At 42.9% G+C, this 26,716-nt stretch overlaps 1 protein-coding gene across 2 annotated transcripts in view; it reads right to left on the bottom strand.

Annotated features, from left to right (window-relative positions):
* Positions 1–26,716, bottom strand: part of TCHP (trichoplein keratin filament binding) — a 413,518-nt gene that overhangs the window by 299,466 nt on the left and 87,336 nt on the right. For both annotated transcript variants that reach the window (XM_085633293.1, XM_085633294.1), the window contains exon 3: positions 17,034–17,244. In XM_085633293.1, the coding sequence (XP_085489419.1) occupies positions 17,034–17,244 (211 nt within the window). The remainder of the gene's footprint in view (positions 1–17,033; positions 17,245–26,716) is intronic.

Here is a 26,716-nt window from a genome sequence, read left to right as displayed (position 1 = left end):
TTAAGATAAGACTGCGCCTCTTTCATGGTCATAGTGGATGGCGATGTGTATACTTGTTGGAAATGTCACGCCAATGGGTGTACTATTGTACGTGGGTTAGTGACCATCCGACCATCAAACGTACAGAGTCTAGCTATACATTTCTTCCCTAGCTCCCGTTTATAGAGCCATGCCAGGAGTTTCCCGGCCTTATCCCCGGATTCATAAATCCTATACTGCGTGGCTGACATACGTGACCTAACCACTTCTTTACGATATTCCCTGTATTCTAGTTGTTTAAGGCACAAGCGCTGGGTCGTAGCTGGGGTGGGGTCGTGGGTGCATTGGGCTTCTGCCTCGTGTAACTCTAGTTCCAATTAATTTAGCTCCCGTTGTTGTTCGCGCTTGTGACCTGTGATAGCAGCAACGGCCTGTCCTCTTAGCACGGTTTTGTAGGCTTCCCACAAAATGGTCGGGGAGTTGACCGAGGAAGCATTTTCTTGAAAGTAATGTTGCGTGGTAGTAGTGAAAGCTTTCTTGATCTTAGGGACATGTAGATATCCAGGGTGTATAGGGTAGATACGCTGTTGTATCTTGTGGCTGCTCGTGTATGTTAAGAGCATTGGGGAGTGATCAGAAATACCTTTCGGTCTAATCTCAACAGCCGCTACGTTTCTCAAACACTCAGCTGAGGCAAAGAAATAGTCTATCCTGGAGAGACTATTGTGGAACCCGGAATGAAAAGTGAATTGTCGTGTGTCGGGGTGTCGGTACCTCCATGTGTCAGTGAGTCCCAGTGCCTCTACAGAGCTCCCGATATAAGAAGCGCCACTTGTGCGTGGCCTGCCTGGGTATCGGTCAAGGGCCCCATCAATGGTTTCGTTAAAGTCCCCCCACAATCAAAAGTTCCCCCTCTGGAAGATTGAGCAAGAAGTCACCAAGTGCTGGGAGCGTTATCTTATGGAGGGCTGGAGGAATGTAAACCAACACTATATTGATAGGTCTCCCCTCCCATTGACCAGCTATTGCCGCAAAGCGACCGTATTTGTCTGTTTTTGTTTGCTGTATTATTAATTTCGACTGTTTTCTAACTAGGATACCTATCCCTCTTGAACCAGAGGTGAACTCTGAGTGTGAAACCATTTTAAACCCCCAGCGGTCTAGCGCTTTGCAAGTGGTACCTGTTAGATGCGTCTCCTGCAGAAAAACCACAGTTGTCGCATACCGTTTTAAACATTGCAAGACCAAGCCTCGTTTTATTTTGTCCCCCAGGCCGCGTACGTTCCATGTAACTAGCGTTAAGGGAGCCACCTGCGACATAGGGTGCGTCTGCGACTCCGAGTTGGTTGGGCTATGTGTAGTCATAGTGGACATGATAGTTAAGCATTGTCATGGTGTCGCATCCATAATGCACTTTTTGGCTAAAGTGTATAATTATCTCAGATGTAAGCGCCTGACTAAGAACAACAAACCAAAAAAAACCTAACCATAGGAACATTCCCACTCCCTCCTCCCCCCTCCCCCATCCCTGCCTCCCTGCTAGACGGAATCGAAACTGCCCGCCACCCCAACTGTGCAGAGCGCTTGGTACCCTTCCCCGTTACCATAACTTGGGGGGAGAGTGAGCCTCCGCTGTCCAATAGAACTCCCCTAGAACATCTTCAACCTGTGCACTTCTTGTCAATCCGGTGCACTGGGCCTGGTTTCACAGTTACCTCTACAAGAGTCTGTAAGTATTCGATACATTCCGTCTGCAGTGTACGACAAGCCCCTCGGTGCAAAGCAAAGTTCCGGTCAGCAGACCACAGGGCGCCCCACGCAGTGGAGAGCCAGGAGGGATCCTTTAAGTGTCTGTCCTGAGAACATAGCGCCGCTGTTGAACTGTCACTTCAAACTTTAACCAACCGGGTCTCCTACTCTTGTTCTTCATTCCTCACTGGTTCTCTGCAGTGCGTGCCGTTTGCTCCTGACCTTCTGGATCGTGGGGCCTTGCGCCATCCCTCCAGCCATTCCTGCACGTCTTCTGGTGACAGAAAAAAACACGTTTTCCCTTCTGCTTCCACCCGTAACTTTGCCGGAAATATCACTGAATATTTGATCCCACGATCACGTAAAGTTTTCTTTACGTCGAGGACTCCGCGACGCTGTCGCCGTAAAGTCCAGGAAGATGGTGATTGTGACGTTATCGATCCGTATCGGAGGTGCTGCGCGTGCAGCCTGCAGTATGACGTCCCTGTCCCTAAAGTTAAATATACGGGCTAGGATGGGACGCGGTGGTGCGACCGGTTTCGGCCTGCCCCCAGGGACTCGGTGTGTTCTCTCAACTGAAAAGTAGTTGGATAGACCACGTGGTTGAAGGTGAGCGGTGATAAGCTCTTCAACGAAGAGGTCCAGGGATGGGCCACCCGTTCGTTCTGGTATGCCAATAAGGCGTATATTGTTCCTCCGCGAACGCCCTTCCTGGTCCTCCAGCTTTGCTGCCATCTGTTTATTGTCTGCCATGAGTTGACTCACTTGCTTCTTAGGAGCAGCCGTGTCGGTCACCAGATTTGTTGTAGTTCCTTCTACCGCCGTAATTCTGGTGGGCAATTTGTTAAAGTCAGCTCGGATCAGGGAGACCTCCACCGACATCGCCCCAATGCGTGTGTCCACCTTATTCAGTGCAGCCATAATGTCTTGCAGAGTTATTTCTTGCAGCACTGCAGAGTGCTCACTGGAGGCCGCCTGCGTCTCCTTTTCTGCAGGGTCCGTCTGTGGTTTGGTATATCTATGTAGTGTTTTAATGACATTCACAACACTGTAAATAATGTGATTATTCCCATCTTAACAGATCTCCTATTATCAACTTCAGAAGAATGAAAGGCTGAGACAGCCGCACCACGATTTGAGCCCACAAACTGCAAGACATACAGAGCTGTTGGCTGTGCCAAACTCCCGGAGTTATTTATTGAGTATGTGCTTTTTATGTATGTATTATGTGTGCAGCCGAAAGAGATTGCTTTACACCACACCACTGTTTTCACTCCTGTCCTAAGTATTCACATATAAAGATTGTTTTACTTATGCAAGCACCATAAAAGGACCAAGATGATATGTGGTGCTAGTGGTGAACAAGGGAACCATGTAAACAAACGTTATAAATTACACATGTGCTGTCGTCAAATTAATGAACTGCCATACGCTTATGCCATTTTTTGGAGACTGGTACTTAAATGATTAGCATCATAGCCTGGTATCTCTGTGGGTTGGCGCACCTACGGCATGCATCTGTACATGAACTGCATATCCTTCAGAACAGATGGACTGAACTTTTAATCTTTCAAAGATCAATAAAATGGCTTACATTGGCGAGCAATGTTGCCGGGCAACTGGAACAAAAAGTTATTACTGTACAGAAAATAAAAGTGCACGTTTTATTGTGTGCTTTTACATTTCAGGCGGATTTACGGTCTACTTTGTTGAATTGAGGATATTGCATTGATAGGACAGAATGGAATCCCGGCTCCAACACTGGCCAAGCTGTGTAAATCACTTCATTACCCGGTTCCTTGAGTTACATTCCAGCTGGGACGGATACATTTCTAAGGTTCACTGCAACAACCTCAATCAAATGATTTAGCGTTTGATTAATTAAATCATCAACAATACAAAGAGCAGAAACCAAAATAGAGAAATAAAATATTACATTAAAAGATCAAAACTGCTGTCTTAAAACCACGTAAAATACACAATTATTTTGCTGAAAGAGGCACTCAGAGAAGACCTGTGTAAACTCCAGGACATAAACAAAAACATGTCTGTATTTGCAATCAGCCTGTTTGTACAGTCTGGTAGGCGAGACTCGAAAAGTATTGTCACTTTTTAGCCTTTTGCAAAACTTAGCATATACCCTTTAGTGCGGGTGTCAGATACTCGCACCCGCTCCACAGTGTGACTGTCAGCCATTGGCCAACACTGGGGATGGCTGAAAAAGATCTTCCAGTGCAAGGAGGATTCCTTTTTTTGAAGTAAGCATTGGAAATGCAAAAGGTCTCGCATTTGTTTGAGTTAGAGCTATTGGCATAGTAAATGGCAATGCTTTTTCCCCATGTGTGATGGAATGTGTGTATGTGGTGTGTAGTGGAATGATATGGGTTTTATTGTTTTAGTTTTGTGGTATTGTGTGGTGTGGAGTGGATTTGTGCAGTGGAATTATGATGTGCTGTGGAAATATGTGGAAGAGCTCCTGGTCAGTCGGCCATCTTGCAACATTAAGAATGCATTAAAAGAATGTAAGTCTATGGAATATAGTGTTGCTGGTGACATGGAATGATCTAAATATCTTATTACAGAGAAAGGGCATTATCTAGAAATCGCATGGTGTGATATTTCCAGTACAGACGTGGTGCAACAAGTGCCTGCTTTCAATCCAATTGAAAGTATAAGAATGATAACTACATTTTGGTATTCGTTATAAAGCTGCATGATAGCACAGTCAATCAAGTCTTGTAACTACCTCGCTCAACTTCACCGCATTGTAGCTATAACAAAACATAGCACAAAGACATTTTCCTCCATTGTTTGCACTAATGAAAAGCTTTTGTTTGGGGGAAAACATGCTTGAAATATTCCCAAGAATGGCAACAGAAAAAATTGTGCTAATAACTCGATTTGTTTTCTTTTTTGATCCTGGTGAAAACCTTACGAAAGCAGTAAGCATGGAGCAAACTAAACTTAACTTTACTCACTAATGCAAAGCTTCACAGAATATGAGTTTTCAAGTTACGCTGCTGAGGCTTTTGTGCTACCCATCTTGTTCACTTTGTTGGGCACGCTCTGTATACGTAAATGTTAAAATAAGTATTCACATTTGCGGTTTTAATTTGGACAGCTCTAAAAAAAAATCAAAAAAATATGAAATTTAGTGCATTTGCTGAAGAATTTGCTCACTGTAACGTTGATTGTTAAACAGGCCATCCTTTTCTAAATTGCTTGACAACTGTAAGTAATATAGAACTAATAGATTTATCATTAAACTGACCAGTAACAAAACTGCACACTGTGACATTACTTGTAGGATATTACCTAAAATAAATTCTTAACGTTAATATATTAGCACTAACGTCAACCCAACATGAATAAAGACACAAGGACATCAGCATAGCATGGTCAACAAATGTTAGAGAGAGGCCCTGAATCGCATAATTACTTGTTTTGCTAACTGGAGGTTTAGTGCACATAAAACTGCAGTCATGATAGTTTAATTCAATGACCTGATTCCAGTTGTGGATTTTAAAATCACAAATTAGGCTGGCAACAGTGAAACATCTACAGTATGGTGGCTTTTACACTATTGTTGAGAAAGGGTTAGGGGGACTTGGCAAAATGAAGTAATCACCCGCAAACTTGCATATTTGTAGGTATCCATGAATATTTTGAACACGTCTTACACCTTGGATGCACCCTTACAGTTGCTCCTGCTCTAAAAAAGTGCTTATCAAGGGTGTGGAAAGCCCCAAATGGCAGCTCCCCTAAATGCGGGGTTATAAAGGAAAGGATTTCTCCACAGGCAAAAATACAACCCAATTGAGAAAAGTTACATGGTCAAATGCGTAAGTCAGCACGAGTTACTTGAGCGGATTAGTTGGCACGAGCGCATTTTGGTTAGTAGGAGTACTCCTTTTAAACTTGCAGGAGTGGTAACTATCCAGTCCTTTGATTCTTTATGGCTGATTCACAAAGCTTTTTCTGTAGTGGTGTCTAATTGCAGGCGTAAACATAACTTGCGCATTTCAAAACAAATGCATGTTTTGCTAGGGATAAAAAGATTTGTGATCACAAACCTTTGTTTTACATGAATACCGTGGGGTCTGACTTACAAGGCCTTTTGCTCACCTAAAATAGTTCACAAGTGCCAGCGGAAGATTTTACAATTGGTGGACTTTCATTAAAGGAAACCTAATAATTGTAAATTTAGTTACTCTTGCCTAATGAGTTCTCCACATATTCACATTCCTATATAGGGAGTAAATCCCAAACAAGGTGTGGCGACTGAGCATTTTTAGGCCTGTTCAGATAGGTAAGTTAGTGAACGCTCACAAATGTTTTTTTCCAACCATATCCTGCCCCGGAAATAGTTGAAGACGTATTCCTAGCAAGGGCCGGAGTAAATCTGTTCCCATGATGGGGAAGAGAGGAAAACACCCCCAGACATTATGGAGTGGGAGGGGAAGGAGCTTTTCAATAGGACAGGGGGAGGTGGGAAAAGAAGGAAAATAATAAAATATGTTAGTGCACAGAGGCACTTCCTTTCACTTATGTGAGCTGAATCTTATGGGCACAGGTCTGCAATGGTGAAATTCCAATGCGAAAATGGTCACCAAAGTACGTTTACAAACTGTAAATAGTGCTACTTTGTTCCTGTTCATTAGGAAATGTTTGTGATTGCAAAATGTTGTACATCTGTACCCATGTTGAAAAGTTACTCTGTGGGTGCACTGTTACAACGTTTTTATGCATCAGGCTCTTTTTTTCCTGCATATTTGACAGCAAGAGACTCCAAAACCTGGAGTAAGAAACAACTTCTAATATAAACAGCGTTGTAAATTAGGGTAACACATAGGTTTAAAGTGCATCCAAAGCAGGATTAAGATACTATTATATACAGAAAACGTTTTATGAATCAGACTGGTTGTGAAGCCAGAAATCAACAGAAGTGTGCTCCAAATGTAGGAGTAAATATATGAGAGTAAAGCTACAACTACTGCCAGCTGCATTATATATCAGGCATGTATATTCTAGAACAGTTTCTAGAATATACATGCCTGATTTAGGGTGGGCTTAAGAACCTATCTAGTCGTACATGTAAACTGTGCGGCACCTAGTGTAATGAATATATCCTCTCCATAGGATTACGATGCCTCCGTACATCAACCAGGTCCCACCCACGCACCCATTCACACAGTGTCGTAGAATTAGTTGTGGCAGCTGCACATCGTAGGGGGGAATGGATCGATCGAAACCAGTGTCCATGACGCTATTAAAATCCTCTCCAATCAGCCATGGGATGTCACACCATTTTGTTAATATTTGCTAGAGAGATCTAAGACATTGTCCTTGGTCCGTGTTAGAAGCATATACATTATTCAGCAAAATAAAGCACCCATTCAGCCTGCCCTTTAAAAATACATATCAGCCATCTTTATCAGTGAGGACCTCCTCTACCACAAAAGGTGTACCTGGATGGACCCAAATTAGCGCCCCACGTGCAAACAATAATTTATCGCACAAGTTACTTCTTGTGTAGCGATATATCTGTAAGAGACATTAGTTAGCGATAGATTCCTTACCTTAGAATAATCCCCAGGCGTCAGACTGGATCCAGAAAGTTTTGCTAGCAGTACCCCTGCGTGTCAGTAAGTGGCGTTGTGCGGCTCAGCGTCCGTCGCTGGCGTCGTAAGCGCCGAGATGACGTCACGGAGACTACTTAAGCGCCACCCATGTGCGCTGAAGTCAGTTCTGTACACTACTTTCCGCGTCAGGAACACAGAGCCATGCAAGAAACTGACCACTGGTGCCAAGAAACTAGGGCCCTGAAAGGGATGACCTCAACCCTAGAAATCAGTTCGCAGAACGGGTAGGATGGGTGGGGCAGTAAGGAATCTATCACTAACTAAGGTCTCTTACAGATATATCGTTACACAAGTAGTAACTTCTGCATCTGAAAAAGACACGTTAGTGATAGGTCCCTTACCTTAGAATAGATACCCCAGCAATACCAACCCCGGTGGTGGGTCTGCAAACAGGATTACACCAGAAAGTCACGGAGAACAGAACGGCCAAAGAAGCCGTCTCTCCGGACTTGACGGTCAAGGCAGTAATGCTTGGTACACGTGTGCAGTGAGGCCCACGTAGCTGCCTGACAAATGTCCTGCAAGGGAACGCCGCATCCCAAGGCAGTAGTGGCTGCCATTGCCATGGTAGAATGGGCACGCAGCCCCACAGGAGGCTCCTTCTTAGCCAACGAGTAACAGGCCTTGATGCAGAGAATGACCCACCGAGAGATGGTCCGCTTGTGCACAGCCCGACCTCTTTTGGCGCCCACGTAGCTGATCATCAGAGCTGGTCATCCACCCGGAACTGTCGTGTGCGCTGCAGGTAGAATGACAGCGTCCGTTTAGGGTCCAGATGGTGGAGCCTCTTCCTCTTTCGAAGGATGCGGAGACGGAAAGAAGGTGGCCAAAGTGATAGTTTGCCTGATGTGGAAGGGCGTGACAACCTTTGGCAGAAAAGAAGGACGGGTCCTTAAAATCACCTTGTCCGGATGAACAGAAAGGAAAGGAGGTTTGGAAAAAAGACCCTGGCGCTCACTCACTCTTCTGTCAGAGGTGATAGCAACCAGGAAGGCCCTCTTGAGAGTGAGAAGACGCAAAGGTTAGGTATGAAGGGTCTCGAAGGGAGCGCACATCAGATATGTCAAGACACGGTGTAAGTCGCATTCTCAGGTACACCTTTGAAGCCACGCTTCTGTAAGAGTTGCTTTTATTCGTGTCCACATTTATAGCACGTTTCACCTATCGACACCAATGCATGAACATATCGTGAACTGAACGGCTCACTTAGGCACTCAAATCACAGCTTCGCGAGCACTCTTCCTTTTTACGTTATCGTTTGCATTATACTTTCGCCCGTATGTGCACAAAAGTACCACGACTACGCGTTACAGTTCGACGAATGATTTCAAAACTATATCACTGTAGGATTCACGCATGCAGCACCGCCATGGCCATTTACTACTATATTTTTGGATACCTTTGATGATGTTTACATCGGGGTACACTCATCATTTTTCTACTGCTATTCACTATTTTGCATGTGGTCATTAATTTGTTTTTGTCTTGATATCTATCAATAGACATACGGGGCTTGTCCAGTGTATAAGACTTTGTTTTGGTTGCATTTACAGATGTGGCCCCTGACGAAGGGCATGATGTTGCCCAAAATTCATCGGGAATGATGTACTTTTACGTTCAATTTTGAATAGATGACCTTCCCTTTCAAAACCTTTGAAGAAGTTCAAACTTGATGGACTGATGTGAATAAAGGTCACTTCGTAACTTACACCATCACCTATTGGTCCTAATTTCTAACCCATTAAATGGGACACAGAGCTATGCAGAGGGGGACATCTTCTAATCAGGAGATGCAACTTGATTAGTTTCATTCTATGAACACTTAGAGCAGTGGTTCCCAAACTTTTGACTCCTGAGGACCCCCATTGAGTCACCACTGAAAGCCGGGGACCCCCAAGCAATTTGTAGGATTTAAATTTCAAGCATTTAAAACAGTAATAAAAAAATAAAAAAACACGTGTGCACACAAAACAAATACTCTAATTACTAAGGATTTCAGGGGCATATTTACAAGTCCCTATCGCCATGGGAACGTCACTTTTAGCGATGTTCCTGTGGCAATAGGGGCTTCACCTTATTTACAAGGCAGCGTTAAGCCACTTATTGTGGCTTAACGCTGCCTTGTAAATAAGGCCCCCTTTCACGCAATGCTTAGCGTGAAAAAGGTGGGCAGTGGGAGTTGCAGTGGGCGTTTCACTCCGACACCCATTGATTTTAACGCTGCCCTTTATTTACAAGGTCAGCTTAAATAGGAGACAGCACCAGAATTAATACCATGAAAAACCTGGTCTTAACTTTGCAAAATGAGGAGAAATGCCTTAATTCTCCTCGTTTTTGCTTTTTCCAACGGAAAAAGCAAACCACCTTTGATTGTTTATGTTCAGGAAGGCGACCCTTCCTGCACATAAACAATCTTTACTAAAAATGAAGTTTTGTAACTTCCATGTGTGCTGCATTAGGCAGCACACATAGAAGTGACAAAACAGCATTACAAAATTGTTCATGTACAGGAAGTGGGAACATAGCTGCATCAGGATAATGATAGACTGGGAATAAACATATGTTACTAACTTTTACCATGCAGTTTGCAAGCATCTCTTTGATGACAGCTTATAGGACACTGCTAGATTACGATTGTCCCTTATGAATTGCACAGTGACGAAAGAATCTCTGTGACAAAATCAGTAACCCATTGACCTATGCACATAAAATACTGTTTTTTAAAATGCATGGTACGCGTTCTTTGCAGTAGGCATATTAACTCTCTTTGTCACATTAGATAAGTCAAAGTTGCCACTGGACAAAACTCTGATCTCTCTCCAGCAGGTACATTAATCACTGGCATTTTCCTGACACTTTTTTAGTCGCTCGAAAACTGCTAATTTCACAAAGAACTTTGACGTGCTTTTAAAATTGTTGCCTTCGGACCCCCTGGGAATGTGCCACGGACCCCTGGGGGTCCTCGGACCCCAGTTTGGGAAACACTGACTTAGAGGATTGGAAAGTGGATCCCCAGTAGCAGGCAAGAAAACAACTTCTTGGAATACTCGGTAGTGCATGGCCTAAACTATTTTGCAAAGTCCCATTGAGGCATTATGAACGGTACAGGAGGAAACGTGTGCGTAATGCCTTTCAGGAAACGGTTAACAACCGGGGACTTAAAAAGAGAAGGCTGATCTGGAAGCCGTAAAAAGGCGGAGATAGCCGAAAGATAACCTTTGATAGTGCCCAGAGCAGAGCCCTGCTGGGCAAAAGAAAGAAGGAACAGAAGGACCTCAGAAAGAGGGACAGAAAGGGGATCCACAGCCGTATCAGTGCACCATGCCACAAACTTGTTCCACCGGCAGGCGTATACCATCTTAGTGGAGGGACACCTGGCTGCCAGACTGATATCACAGACTTCGGGAGGAAGATCGAAAGCTGTCAATTGTCGCCGCTCAATCTCCACGCATGGAGGTGGAGGCTGGACAGGTTCGGATGGAGGACCGTCCCCTGCTGCTGCGACAGAAGATCCTCCCGAAGAGGCAGTCGGATCGGGGGATCGATCGCCATGCTGAGTAGGTCGGGATACCAGTACCTTCGTGCCCAATCCGGAGCCACAAGAATGACCTGGATCCGGTCACGCTGAATCTTCTTCAGCACTCTGGGCAGAAGTGGTATAGGCGGAAGGGCGTACGATAGACCGCAACTCCACTCGCGACGAAAAGCGTCGCCTAGCGAGTGCCGCCTTGGAAATTCCAGCGCGCAGAGCTGAAGACATTGCGCGTTCTCTTCGGTGGCGAATAGATCTAACCAAGGCTCTCCCCACTGCTGAAAGAGACCTTGCACCACGTCCGAGCTCAGACATCATTTCTCATCCATCAAACACCGGCGGCTGAGTTCGTCCGCCCTGGCGTTCAACTAAATCAATTAGAGGTTGCTGAAAATAATTTTTTTAAATCATTTCTAAACTTACCAACTAACACACCATTATTACCAATATGCCATGATCTTGGTCTAAAGTCTATCACTCATTCTGCTGTTTTGAAGGATCTTGTGTTTTGGGTGACACTTTGTACTACCAATTCCCAGATCCTGGTTAAAGAAGCAGTGGAAGAATTATTAACCCTTGAAAGAAAGGCCGGGCCTCTGGGTTGGTTTAAAAAGGTCAGGCAGTGTTTTTTCAAACTGCGGAAGGTGGTCCTCTGTGGGATGACCTAAAGACCATTACTAAAAAAATGCTCTCCCAGCTCAAAAAAAGAGATACTGGGACTATATTGAGTTTACATGTACTAATGTCACGGCACCAGACACTTTAACCAATAGATTCTTAAATGTTTTTAATTGTTTTCAGTTTGATAATTACATGGTTGAAGTTGAACCTCCTCAGGCACGAGCACTGTATATACAATTTAGGACTAGTGCCCTTCCCCTGAATACTATGAAAAGTAGCTAGGCAAATGCTATTGTAACCCCACTGTGCCTGGTGTGTGGGCCAAGTCCTGAAACCATAGAACATTTTTTGTTTACTTGTCCTCACTATGTTCACATTAGGAAAGGTGGATCGTCCCTGCTTGTCGATTGCTGTCATTTATGCAAAATGTAGATGCACTATGCGTGTTTAAATCCAACACAACTAGGTGGTTTGTGTTTACATTATATAGATACTTGTTGTATGCTTGGTGATACAGGTCCAAGACGTGAGTTATCTAGTTGGTCATGTGTATGAATAATGTAGAGAGGTATGATCCAACGTCTAAATCTTCGGAATTCTTGTAAATATCGATATAACTGAACTGACTAGGTGCTTCCCTTGGAGGACTCTAAATGATCATTTTTAAATATTTTGGGAGGTCTTAATGAATTTTAGTCAGACAAACATTACATATATTACTTTTTAATGATGTTCAGAATTGCAAAGTTTTTTATGACGGAAATATTATTGTTTCATTTAAATGTTTTAAATTTATGATGTAAACTGGTTTTATATGTGAATGATCATTATTGATCGAATAAACTACCTCTATAATCAATGTATATTCATTGAAAACACCAAAGGTTAACACTTAGTTATAGTTAGGCAAACATATTTTCCCTATACAAACCAAGTTTAAGCTACACAAACTTTGAAAATTATAAAGTTATAGTTAGAACTTTCCATGACAATTTATTCACCATCTTCAAATTATTAAGTAGCAGACCTTGTTACACATGCTTTTCAGCTCGCTAACCAGACAACACTAACTATAACTCACCACTCTACCATACACTGTGTTCTCACAAATAATGATACTCCACTGTACAACACAACACTAAAATTCCGTGAAAGTATAGTGGTGACAGATATCGCTATGTTTAAATGCTCGTTTCTGGTCCAGGGAAGACCTGGCTTGGCAGTTCGGGCTGGACTGTTCCCATGAGGATGATGGATTCAAACCAGGTCTGTGACTGGGGGTGAGTGTCTGAAAGGTTTCAGCGCCCCGTCCATCATCTCCTTGTGTTTGCTTTGTTCTCACTAAGTTGGCAGGGTATGTCCAGACGTGGGTCCCTTGCTCACTTTGCCACTGGATTCAAGCAAGTCTGGCTAATGAGAGGTGTTACCCCAAAACTGGTCCCAGGAAGCTTGTTTAAGGTCCAGGGAAAACCTGGCTTGGCAGTTCGGGCTGAACTGTTCACATGAGAAACAGGATCAAGACTAATTTGCAAACGGCTGAGTCTGAACTGGGGTGGCAAAATGAGCTAAAGAACGATGATGGATTCAACCCTGATCTGTGACTGGGGGTGAGTGTCTGAAAAGTTTCAGCGCTCCGTCCATAATCTCCTTGTGTTTGCTTGATTCTTATCAAAGCCAAAAGCAACCATCCCACCTCTCCATACAGGACAACATGCATTATTTGTGTCCCTTGTACCCAGATCCCTCTTGCTCAATAAAAATTAAATGCCCTGTCACCTTTGAGGCATAACTAGACACAGAAAGAAAGATGCGGCCCTTAAAAGTCAATGTGCCAATTGTTACTCTCATTTGTGTAGCAGCTTATCTGCTAGCATTGCCATTCATACCCATTGTTTTTCCTTTAAAACATTTTTTTAGAATAAAGGTCTTCTTTCACATTTTGTTAATGTAGTGACTATTTGGTTAAACTGGCTTTTTTTTTTTTTTTAAATGAAAAATAATTATACATTTTTAGACAACTAATTAATAGACTAAAAAGACAGTTACTTTTTTATTTAAGTGCTCTTTTCTACTGAAAGGTTTTCACACATATTATTTATAAAGTGTTCCTGGATCCTGACCGTATGTAGGACAACTCAATGTTTATGATTATTGATGAGGATCCACTAGAAGAGAACACTATGTCCAACGGTAAATTCCCTACCGTCCTGAGTTCCCAATCTCCTCCTAATAAAAACATTATTGATGAGCTTACAGCCTGCCAAAGGAATTTGCCTGTAATGCAGGTATGAATATTGATTATGAGGGGCAATTTCTTTTTACAGTAATATGTCTAGTAGATTGGTTGCAGTTATTTACACTTGGGTTGCCTGACGCTTATCAGCCTTACACAGTTTCGAAAAAGTTGAGACCCGAGAGAATCAAGTGTGGCGTTACCTGCTGCATGGATTGTATCACTTGTTCTTACCCATACTGCCATGCAAACGTCAACTATTTCTAAAATTGTACGGCAAAATTTGCTTACAGTGCAAACTGTCTTTTCATCCTTGATTTCCACATTGCTTGATAAAAACGGTGTAACACGTTTATGGATGGGCAAATATGATGACAGTCTGATAACAGGCAGCTAAAAGTGACAGAATGGACTTTAAAGCAACCTATAATCTATTTGGAAAAATATTAAGTCAGTGATGGATTACTTCATTCCTATACCACATATTTGCATTCCAATTATAGCAAACCAGTAGGTTGGGCACAAGGCCCTATCTGCTGAAAAGAGGTCCCATTTAAAAAAAACAAATGCTGTGAAATAAGTGTCCATCGATCTCATTTGTTTCAGGAATTTCAGGTTGTTTACTCAACTGACCACACTGCTTTTCTTGCTATCAACAAGAGTAGTTTTTAATCAGGTAATTCCTTTGCCACATTGGATTTGATGCTTTTGTCTGCTACAGCTGAAAAGTGTCTGGCATTTCCATTTGCACCTGTCCTGTGCTTTTACTTTTCTCTTGCATACTTTCTTCGTGCTCATTTTCACTGTCAAGGAAAGATGTTTCTCTCTGCTCTTTTACTGCTCTCCTTTGGGCTATTGAAAGGGCCCAATAGGTCTCAGTATTAGTTCTAGCGCAGCCTTAAAACATTGTTAGGCACAGCTGATTCACACACCAAGAACTCAGAGAACAGTCCAGCACAGGACTACATAACCTACCAACCTCTTTCTAACTCCACTAAATACTACACCTTTTCATTAGGCCTGTAACATCTAAACATGGCTGAGATTAAATATGCCCTAAACCACTGTTACTTGATTCCTAGCCACAACCAGAGACCACATTATCCGCACTGTCTACTTGAAGTGCAGGAGACAGGCAATCCATTGTGCATCAGGTGTACACTTCTGCCCACAGGCAGTAAACACTTTATACTTATTAATTCTGTTTGCACGAGTTTTAAGAATGCTAATGACATTTTTAGCAGTGGCAGATGTTTTACACGTCAATAGTTTTTATTTTACAGTTACAAAGTATAAAGAGTTGTGAAAAGAGCCCAAGAGAAAATGGCAAAGTGTTTCACCATTCGTATGGATTTTGTACCCCAAGATATTGTGACATGTTAAACATTAATGCTTAAAAATTATATTAGGGTGGTAATATACACCATTCCGACTCCGTACCATCTATCACACCACATCGGACCTCTTCTGGCGCTGCGGCTCCAGGCAATTTACAACACAGTGGTCATGTTCTGTCATCTCTACCTATTGGAAGGACATTTTGGGACATATGAAGGGTGTCCTGGGCTTTCCCCTTCCTCCCTTCTACAGCAACACTATCCAGGGGTTTCGGCCAATGGAACTGGAGGCCATGACTCACAAAGATTAGCGTATTATGTGCCACATGCTGGGCTCTGCTTAACAGCTCGTAGCACTTCACTGGCAGCAGATCTCAAACCTCCCCACCCGACACACACCCCCCAGTGGCTCTGTGGTTCACCCGTTATTGGCATGTCATGGCCATGGAGCTTTTGACACATAGAATTGCTCACACTGACTTCAAGTTGGCCCACATCTGACAACCCTTGATTAATTACTTCACATGCTTGGAATATACTTGCTTTAATCCACCGAAACCTATGGGGCTACTACTTTTCGATTGAACTAATCCTGAATAGACAAAACACAATGCCGATAAGCGGACTCGTCCCCTACTTTCCCCTGGCATGCCCTCTCCTCTCGTCACATGTCCCTATCCTGCAAACCCCTATCTTACTTAGTGAACACGGGGCCTCCCTAGGCAAGGACAATCACAAATCAACCTGCTCAACTATTTAGATGCTGTTGTTTGTTTTTTAATACCATGCTCTAACTGCAATTCTAAGTCGGATCATTGAACTGGTCAGCTACTTGATAGCTTCCTTTTGTAATATCCATGGGGTATATTGTTACACATTTTTTGGCCCACTACAGAACCTATACCACTCTGTATGTGCATCTAACTACAATGCGATCAATGCCACCCGGTCCGTATGGAGCTAATGTCTTGACTGCTTTGTTGATCTGTGACATTTTCTTTCAATAGAATTCAAGTAAAAAAAAAAACAAAAAAAAAACAAAACAAAAAAAAAAAATATATATATATATCTCCTCAGTTTTTTCAGTCTGGATTGTATACCAAAAGATATCAGAGGTGGAGAAAGGGAAAAAGCTCTGAGACGCCTGGAATCCAGGTATATTATTGAACTCCAGACGAAAACACCTGAGGGACTGAATTCAGGGGAGGAATTAATTACTCACCTATGAGAAACCATTTTGTCACTGTGTTCCTAAATTTGAGCTGAATAGAAACTAAGGAAAAAATGTGAAACTTGTATAAATGTGATTAATGTAGTAATGAGATGTCTCATTTGAAGTGCACTAATGATATTGTGAAAATACAATCTCAAGGTATGCCCATCCAGGGCTTTATACTTACAGAATATGATGGAAATGGGATGCCTCATCGCGAAGGAATTTATGAATTGTGAAACATGCAATTTAAAGTTAAGAAATTGAATGAATTGTGAGTTTAATTTGATTACAAAGAACATATATCATGAATGAAATGTAATTTTGCATGTTCAAAGATGGCGACCAAAGTCACATAGAACTGGTCCCTCATTTATGTTTATAGAATAAGATAAAAATCAATTTCCGTTTTGAACGCGAGCCGACACTGACGAAAGCTACGGCTGAAACGCGTCTGTTTGCACCAATAAATCCGAATTGGGATTAAAAATCTAACCGGAGTGCTGGTCCTTTGTTCACTTTGTGGGACTTTGGAGCGTTATATATATATATATATATATATATATATTAATATTAGATGATCAGCATTTCTGCTTAATGAGCAGTTATTTCCATATGCATGGAAGTAACTGATCAAATACCCACTAGTTATGTGATGCAAACTGTATCCCAATTTTACCAACTACAGCATAACTTTAGATTTCTGAGACAGCATTGAAAACATTACCTGCTTTCTCCTTGCTTCTCGAGCAGATTTCAGTTCATTTGTCCGCTCTCGGATAGTATCCAAATAGGTCTCTTTGTTCTGTTTTAGTTCCTTTAGTTCAGATTCAAGCAAATCCCTTTCCTCTTGCAAAAGATTTTGAAGTCGGAGGCGTCGTTGTTCCAAACTCTTTTTCTTCTCCTCCTTCACTTTCTGGCGATGATAAGCACTCATGCTATTAATGGATAACATAAGTAAATATGACGAATCAGCAGTTAATAATCAATATTTAATCTACATAAATTATATCAGTGCTTACATTTGTTGATAACTGTCAACACAAATCTTCATCAGAATTGTCAAAAACAAACACTTGCGATACTTTATCCTTAAGTGGTGTTTCTGATTTAAAGAAATAGTTTTGATTACCTGCTATTTTGAAGGACCTTTGTAGCAAAATTCTAAATGTGTTTGATCGTGTTTAGTTCATACCATGCTACTTCCATGGAGTTATGGAACTCTATTATAAACAAACAGTCAAATCACTATTCTTACTTAAACTGGCACCAGCCACTTTTCAACCCCAAAGTCACTTTGATGTAATTTCTGAGGTGAAAGAAGTAATCGCCAGTAAAAGCCAGAACTTGTGGCTAAACATAGGTGTAAACAATTTCATCATCTTCTTTATTAAACTGTTAATGTAGTTAAAGTGTAAAATATTAAATCAGTAAATCTTCAAGGCCAGTCTTGCCAATCTTCTGCCAGGCATAGTGTCACACGCCAAAAGCCAAACAAGAAAGCCCACCAGCAGCTCCATTTTCTCAAAAGAATCAAACTTTTGTGCTTACTGATGACATCACAATCAGTTGTCAAGATGTGAACATATTCTGCTAGACTTCCCAAGTCGCCTCCTGCCTCTCACCTCTCTCAAAGCGGTTCTTCGCTCTGAAGATGAAAAATTAATGGAGATTAGGTCCCCTTCTTTTCAGGTCACTGATGACTTACACAGCCTGACCTCATTAAGCAATGTTTGGCTGCAATTTTCTCCTGGATGCCTCAGAATCAGCTTATGTGTAATAAAGATAAGGCAGAACAACTCCTCTTTGGCCTGAACTTCCTTTTGATTGGTCTACTTGCTGGGCTTAGAGTGCGCCTCCTTGCTCCCTCAATCGGAGGTGGTTAAGAACTTGGGGGTTAATATCCATCAACAAGACTTCATTTTTAGACCCCCCCCACCAGGGATCGCCGCCCTTCTAACATGGCCTTGACCATTGTGCCATGGATCAATCGCTCCAGGAAAGGTAGCCACTCTTTTTACTTTCAAGGGCCCTCTGCCTGGAATAATCTTCCCCTTGACCGTCGCTTTGTAGCATCTGAACAGATTTTTAAGAAAAGGTCTGAAACGCCTTTTTGCTCAGACTTAACTTCTCACCCATGATTAGTAGTGCAGGGACACTCCTCTCAATATCTGTCGCGCTGTATAAATCTATACTCATCATCACCATTGAACCTATATGAAAGTGTCCAACTACTGCATCACCAATAAGAGTATAAACTTCCTACCCAAACATAAAACTTTATTTAAGATGGCTCTCACTCAATTAGTAGCAAATCAAGTATGCCTGAAAAGTCAAATTGAAGCAATGAAACAAGCTCATATTTGCTTCTGGAACTTTTACCCTGACAACATGTGTCTGGTGGCTTCCTTCCCTTCTTTTTAAGAGCACACATGAGGTACCTTTTAACATCCCACCTTACAAACAAGTAGTAGGGCTTTCATATCCTCCCATACACTGCGACCACCCCACCTCAAAGACTCTATTGTTGATACTAGATCCACTCCCTTCAGTTGTCACTGCTAACATTATAAGTTCTTACTTGGTTTTTATGTTCATTGCATCACTACAGCAAAATTGGAGTTCTAAAACATATGAAATAAATTATCTATACCAACAGGGCCCTTAAGGTGCAAACAATACTTTTATTTCCATGTACTATTAGCCTTATTAAAAAAAATATGATACACCAAAATACCAGTACTATAAATTTAAAATATATTTGCAGATCAATGTTACAAATTTACAAGGAGGTGGAAAATACTGCTAATTCAGAAGTAATCTGAAGAACTTCATGTATGACTCATTGACAGCTAAAGGAAGATCATCATCCAAGGAATGTTTCAACAGAATGCTAATCCTGAGGAAAGGCAGCATAGAAGGTTCTCCAAGACAGCAAATATTTCACTGGCCCACTGTGACATTAAATAAGTAATGGAACTTGAAAACCAACACTTCAGCTGCGCTCTCATCGGATAACGCCGTGCCGCTATGCTGCCGATTTAACTGTATCCAGCGGACACCAGCGGGTTAAGCGACAGGCTCTTCTTACCCACGGATGCATGAATCACTATTATTATGTGACAGCCTCAACTCTAACGAAACTTCTACAGGTCCCATTGTCTTATTCTCGATTAAGATCTCAATGTGCCCTGAAGACGGTGATACCTAGAGAAGGAGGACGAGTGCATGCAGGAATGCCAGCTGAGCCGAAGTAGAGTTTGGGCATCGCCGCAATGAGCGGCAGAAGGAGAGGGCAACGCCGCAAGGGAAGCGGGCGGCGCTCCGAGAGACCGGCACAATCAAGGCCGGAGACCAAAGGATAACCGAAGACGCCGCAGAGGGGAGCCTGGCAGCACGCCGGTGACCAGAGCGACGGGAAGAGTGGTAGGTGCGCGCCGATTGCAGAGCACTGCGTGAGGCCGCTAGGGAGACACATAGCGGGGCCCAGTCGCAGAATAGACCACAGTGCTGCCCGCAGGGGAGACCAGCAGGCAGAGAGTGGCGTGCACCACCAGTGTACCCAACCGCAGGCTGGAATAAGGGCAATCCTCACTTAATAGTCAAGGAGAGAAAGAGAACTGACTGAAATCACAACCCACCGCTGAAATGTGTCATTGTTGAACTGTGGCAACACGAAAACAAGCATAAGCAGAGGCAGTGGCAGTGGCAAAAGATAACGACATACAGACAAAGTGGCAATAAGTATTAGTGCGTATGAGGCCCATCGTCACAACTGCTTGCTGCCTTGATCACGTGGGACGAGCTAGGAGCGAGGAGCAGGACCAGGAGCCAGGGGGCACAGAGCAGAGCAGGTGGGCGTTTCGTTGACAGACTGCAGGGGGGGCCAGTGTGAGCAAACAGCAGGCAGGCGAACAGGTTGAGCCCCCCCCAGAGTCTCCCTAAAGACCTGTTGGGGAGCCACTTTGCTGTGTTGGAGGAGGTTGGAGGAGGTTGCTTGAACTCTGGTGGGAACTGCAAGTTGCCTCTAAAGCGCCGCACCTGTGCTGGGGAAAGCCTACATCACCCCTTGCGGCACCTGCTTCGCGGGATGCGCGCCAAGGGTGGGCCCGTCTGAGCCCGTCAGTGACCGGAGGAGACCCCCTCTGAGGGCCCCACCTACGCAAGGTCAGTTTTTCCATTAACTCGGTATTCGTCTTTGCCAAAGCCTGTTATCAATTAGGAAGCTTGAACTGACTTTACCTGCATCACAAGATGAACAAGCGTGAGGGGAAGGGGAGAAGCGCGCTACCGAGTGGAAGTGTGGTGGGGACACTGGATCAATTCTTAATTAGAGCAAGCTCTCTACTCAAGCACGAGATAGCAATCACGGAACGCCGTCTATCGCTTGAACCCCTCATGTCCAAAAGATCATCTTTGGGAGGCTTGGCCTCTGCTCGTACACCCGATAATTGCCCCGCTACAGCCATTGATATTTCTGATAAGGCGAGCGACACTATTCAGTCTGTAAGTGGGCCAATGGAAGTACCCATCATAATGGAAGCACCTGCTGTGCCTGTGCAAGAGTGTGCAGTAAGTAGCCCACTTCAACGAATATCTACAAGGTCTGCGCCCCAAAATAAAATCCTTGAGGTTGTCCCAGAAGCCACAACAAAAAGGAAAAGGGGAGGGGGTCAACAGAGACCAAAAATCGAAAAAATTCCAAGAACAACTAAAAATGGAGGAGCTGTCTCACTACCACCTTCTACACCAGTAGATAGTGTCCCTGTTACCACTGGAGCTTTGGATTTAGATGGAGTAGGCGATTTCCCCCCCGTAGCTAATGAAGCCATGTGGAAGAAACTGGAGAATCTACTCCTAACATCTTTTCATTCCATCATTGACAGACTGAGCATGATTGAGGAAAGATTAAACACGTTTGAATCTCAGGCTAAGTCTAATTTTTGTGCTCTGGAGGGTCTACTTGTTCATACTAAATCGCCATCTGTGCCTATACCTAACAAATCGAGTAATACTGCGCTAGCTAAATCTAAACCCTCTAAATTACCAGTATCTAGACCTTTACCCCACAGGAAATCCGTCACCGTATCTACCAACTCGGATGTTGTGACGGCCCCTTTGATCGAAAACATTGATGTGCCAGGGAACATGTCGAGTGAATTCGCTCAATCGATCATGAGCCCCCCAGGGGAGGAACGATCATGTGCAGCGGCGGGAGTCGATACCGTGCAACCGGCCATCACCAACATTAACTGTGCTATAGTAAATCAGACCAAATCTGTACCAAGGTCACATTGCCCAGGACTCTTGACGAAGGGAGGGAAACCGGAACACAGTATAGCTCTTGATGGCTCCCTGTCCCTACATCTTACCCCTGCAGCTGCTTCATTGGTTGTGGTCCTGAAGAACGTCCCAGCATTGCGAGAAGGACAGATTGAATCCACCGAACAATTACTGACTAAAGCCATGCATTGGTTTAATACACAATTGAAGGGCGTTGGGATCTGGGATGGAGATATCCACAACCAGATGATCATGGCTAGACGATGTGCATGGATAGGACCATCCAAAAAGGAAGGGAGGGGTGACTGTGTAGCTGTGTAGTTGTGAACTTTAACAATGAGTATGTTGTTAGATTTCTCTTGGATCACTTGGGTAGTAGCAATCTAGGGAACCACTCTGATAAAATCTTTGTCTTGCCTTTAGGATTCTTTTACAGATCTTACCACAACCCTTCAATAGGGAGGGATACATTTAGTGTAGCAACACAATCCTGGGCACCTCCAAGAACCATACATAGATCCCTAGATATAGACCTCGTCAATAGATTTGCTCCCTTGGTTGATCTAGATGCATGCGATTGACTACAACCAGCCGTTTCATCTCAGGCAGAGAACACCGATAATCAGCTCATTCTCTCCCCCGTGATTGATATGAGCCCACAGATATTAAATTCCAACCATCCTGAGAATACAGAGATCCCGTCACCCCTAGTCTTGGGAGGTAGTACGGCTTCTTCCACACGAACACTAATATCGTGGAATATTGCCGGCCTACAATCCAGGATTATGTCTTCTGATTGGTAGGGGAGTTTTGGGTAGTTAGTATTAATATTGTAGAAATATGCTCGTAACAAATGTACACCTTCTTTTAGTTCACTATTAGACAATGCATCAGCCGTATTAAGATGTTGTATGTAACTGGACTGTGGAGGAAGGATGCACAGGAATAATGTGTACTAAACTGGACATATCAGAGATGTACATTGTAATGATGCAAAGGTAAATAAGAAATGCAATAAAATATGTTTAAAAAAAAAAATGTCTTCTGATTGGTCATGTTTCATTGAGAACTATGACATTATCGCTTTTCAGGAGACTTGGTCACTGAGCATGATTTTTCGTCCCGGTTACCTGGTCTTTGGTAAATTGGCTACCGCAGGACACAAAGGGAGACCCTGTGGGGGATTGATTATCTAGGTTAGACAGCAGATAGGCTATCAGGTGGAAGAGATAATGATTGACAGTCCCAACATTCTAGCTATTAGAATCTGTTATGAACACGAGCCAGACCTCATATTGATAAATGTGTATGCGAGAGGGATAGTGGGTGGGAAAGCATCTCCAACTGTTTCCAAACTGGACACATTCATTGATTTTTGAAAGGGGTAAATCACCTGATAATTGCAGGTGATTTTAACTGCACATTTGAGCCCCTTGGCCCCGAAGGCGGCTGTCTTAGTAGTGATGAGGGCCTGACTTGGGGGGATACCACTTTTAACATTGCCCCCAATTACTAAATGGACAGAGGCGGCGCTCCAGCTAAAAAGTTTATCTCTGGAGAAGGGCCTCAGGGCCGTCAATGGGAGGTCGATGTCAGATAGTGAAGGCACACACACTTAACAATGGGATAAGAAGTAGTAAGATCGACTACTTCTTTATTAATCTAGAACTATGGCCGAGAGTTCAGGACATGAAGATTCTAAGTAGAACGGAGAGCGATCACGATCCGCTATTGCTAACTCTAGAGATAAAGGGCCAATATATGGCGAGGGCAAGAACTGAAATAACGATGGCTGATGTAATTATGTCCCAAGACTGTCGTCGGCTAAAATGGGCAGTGGCCTCACAAGATGAAAGCACTCTAGATCTGATCAAGCTAACCCTTGAGGACACGCTAATAGCTCTTGCCACTCTAGATATGCACGAGGACTCTCTCCCTGCCTTTTTGAAGGTCTATGACGACCTCTTTGTTAAGCTGAAAGCTTTTTTCACTAAAACTAACAGATCTACCAAGCAGATCATCCAAAAATCAGCAAAATGGTATGATGGGGCATGCAGGTCTGTATTTAGGCACCTCTCCCAAGCTATTAGGTTGGGAGTACCACAGGAGGTCAGGAAAGCAAGGTCTGAATATAAGAAAACACAATATAGGGCAAAGCAAAACTTTGATGAAAACAGATGGAAGGATCTGTTATATGCAAGTAATGGGAACAACTGGCGGCGATTCTGGCAAACAGTTAAATGGGATAGTGGAGATATAGGGCCTGTACCAGTGAATGATGTGTCACCAGAAGAGTGGGTCCTGCACCACCAGGCCCAATTAGCTTCCACCACAGGTAGACCTATACACCACCCCCAACTAACATTTGATACCGTCCTAAGCTTTGACATAGGGGAGATTGAAAGAGTTTTAGCGGTGTCCCAGCAGGCAGGGCCCCCGGTCCGGATTGTATCCCGGCCGATATATTTAAATATGACGACAGGAAGAACTGGATCAAATACATCCATACTATATCTAACGCCCTAGCTAGAGGTGCTTCTATTCCAGAATCCTGGCGCAGGCCGAAATAATTCAGATTTACAAAAAAGGGGACATGCAACTATAGGCCTATAAGCCTAATAGACGCTTTACAAAAGATTGTGACCAGACTTGTGTTAAGTAGGGTAAATACTTGGATTGATGATCACGACATTCTATCCACCTTTCAAGCGGGTTTCCGTCCTCATGTCAGTACCATCGACCAAGTTTTTAGATTCATGATGATTTATTGGAATACTGTGATCCTAGCCGGGGGGACTCTATTTGCTGCATTTATTGATCTAAAATCAGCTTTTGATCTGGTGCCCCGATACAAGTTATGGGATACACTAAAGGAAGCAGGGATTCCTCCAGAGTTGCTATGCTTCATCATTAAACTTCATGAGTCTAATTATGCCCAGGTACGGTGGGGACAACAGGGTGAATTAACAGATCGTTTCCCAGTAAACAAGGGTTTACGGTAGGGGTGTGTTCTCGCCCCCACCCTCTTCGCTCTGTTTATAAACAAGGTTGTTTTATATTACACTACCTAGCAAACCGATGCCCCCACTCTTGCTGGTATGAAGGTTCCACTGCTAATGTTTGCAGACGATACCTTAATCTTGTCTAAAACTCAATTTGGTCTGCAACGCGCACTCAATATATTCACTGTTTTTTGCAACAATCATGAGCTAGCAGTTAACGTTGATAAGACCAAGTTCATGGTGCTGCACAAACATAAAATAGTGAAAGGCAGGGTGGAAATGAATAATGCATCCCTGGAGCAAATTGATACCTTTACGTACCTGGGCATTACAATGGGCAAGAGGATGAACTGGGAACCCCAGATAGATTTATTGGTCCTCAGGCATAATCAATTAGCAGGTGCCCTACTAAAAGAACACCAGTTATCCTACCCAAAAACAAGTAGGGCCAGCACTGACAATCTATAAAGGGAAAATCAGGGCATCGATAATTTACGTACAGAGCTCTGGGGTTTTGAAAATCTAGGTCCCCTAGTTCTTGCCCAGAATAAGTTCTTGAGATCATTGACTGGTCTCCCTCAATCGACTCCTCTTAAACCCCTATTATTAGATCTGGGTTGCACTCCATTTGAGGAGGCAGCGGGGTTTAGACCCCTTGCTTATTGGAGACGGATATGGACAACCCCAGAGTTAGCACCATATGCCAATGCAGTTAAGCATATCAGAGAAACAGACCTGTCTTTCCAAATTAAATGGCTACAAAAGATTAAGGGCACCTTATCTGATATGGGGCTTAGCCATCTATGGGAGGACCCAGTAGGGAATCTTTTCCCAACAAAAAATGATTTTAAAGCACTCTATAGGGACATGGTCTGTAATAAATCCATGTCATTGACGAGCAGAACATCCCTGACAGGCATCTTCCATGAATAAAAGCATGAATATAAGCCTGAGGCATACTGGGATTTTATTGTGCGACCTGACGACAGGAAATTATACCACCAATTTAGAGTGGGTACCCTTCCCATAAAATCTTTTACGGCTAAGTGGCATGAAGTCTTAGACACCAAATGCCCCATGTGTTTAATTATGGATGAGTCTATAACACATGTATTGTTTGTGTGCCCAGCATATAAGGGTCCTCGTCATAAATGGCTCAAGCCGATCTGTTTAAATCTTGGCACAAGATCATGTCAAGCTGCACTGCGTATTTTGAAAACAGACACACGTGAAGATGTAGCTATAGCTATGGCGAAATTTTTGAGCTGGTCATGGGCCCTTAGAAGGAAAGGTATGGATGCTACTGCAGTCGTTACCCTGCATTAATGAACCTGTTTATTTATTTGGTGCGGTATGATCTCTATTTACTGCATTTCTTGGATAAACAGTTTTCTCTTATTGTGTTTTATATTTTTAAATTAATTTTTTAAAGCAAGGATATTAATCTTACTCACTATTTTATTACTATTTTCAAATCCTATTCTATAGTACTGTATGTTTTATTGGAGAAAAAAAATGCAATGATATTTTTAGGAATCTCAATCTGCTATGACTATATCATCTTTTAAAAATATTGATTGTTGTTTTATGATCTTGTATGTATTGTACTTGTGTCTTTTATGATTGAAAATATCAAATAAAGACTAATTTGATTTGATTTGAAAACCAAAACACTGATATGGAAGTGTAAATTGTTCTCTGGTGAAAGCTCCATTAGGATAATCAATACCAAACAAACTAATAACAGAAATCTTGCCTATCCTCCCCTGAAAATTAAGAGGACTGATTGAGGCTCAATGCAGAAAACAAAGCAATCACCCAGAAGATTATACAACAAGGATAATTCTACAATGATGCTTCAAATATATTTACAAAGAAAAGCAAGTCCAAAACAATTCAATAGGCTAAGGTAAGCAGGGAATGTAGTATTCTGTAGAATGCTGATATGCAATACACTTAATCCTATATGGAAGTGTCAGAATCACCTAATAGTGCCCAACCACCACAGCAGGCACTTATCAATAATTACAAGCCCAGCTATCCCTACATCATTTGACCATGTTGAAACAAAACTACCACTGACTTTGTCTGATGGCAAACAAGTGGCTCCCTTCCATAGTAGGGA

This window comes from Triturus cristatus, chromosome 11 (genome assembly GCF_964204655.1).
Source record: "Triturus cristatus chromosome 11, aTriCri1.1, whole genome shotgun sequence".
Classification (NCBI taxonomy): domain Eukaryota; kingdom Metazoa; phylum Chordata; class Amphibia; order Caudata; family Salamandridae; genus Triturus; species Triturus cristatus.
This window is presented reverse-complemented; position numbering and strand designations above follow the sequence as displayed.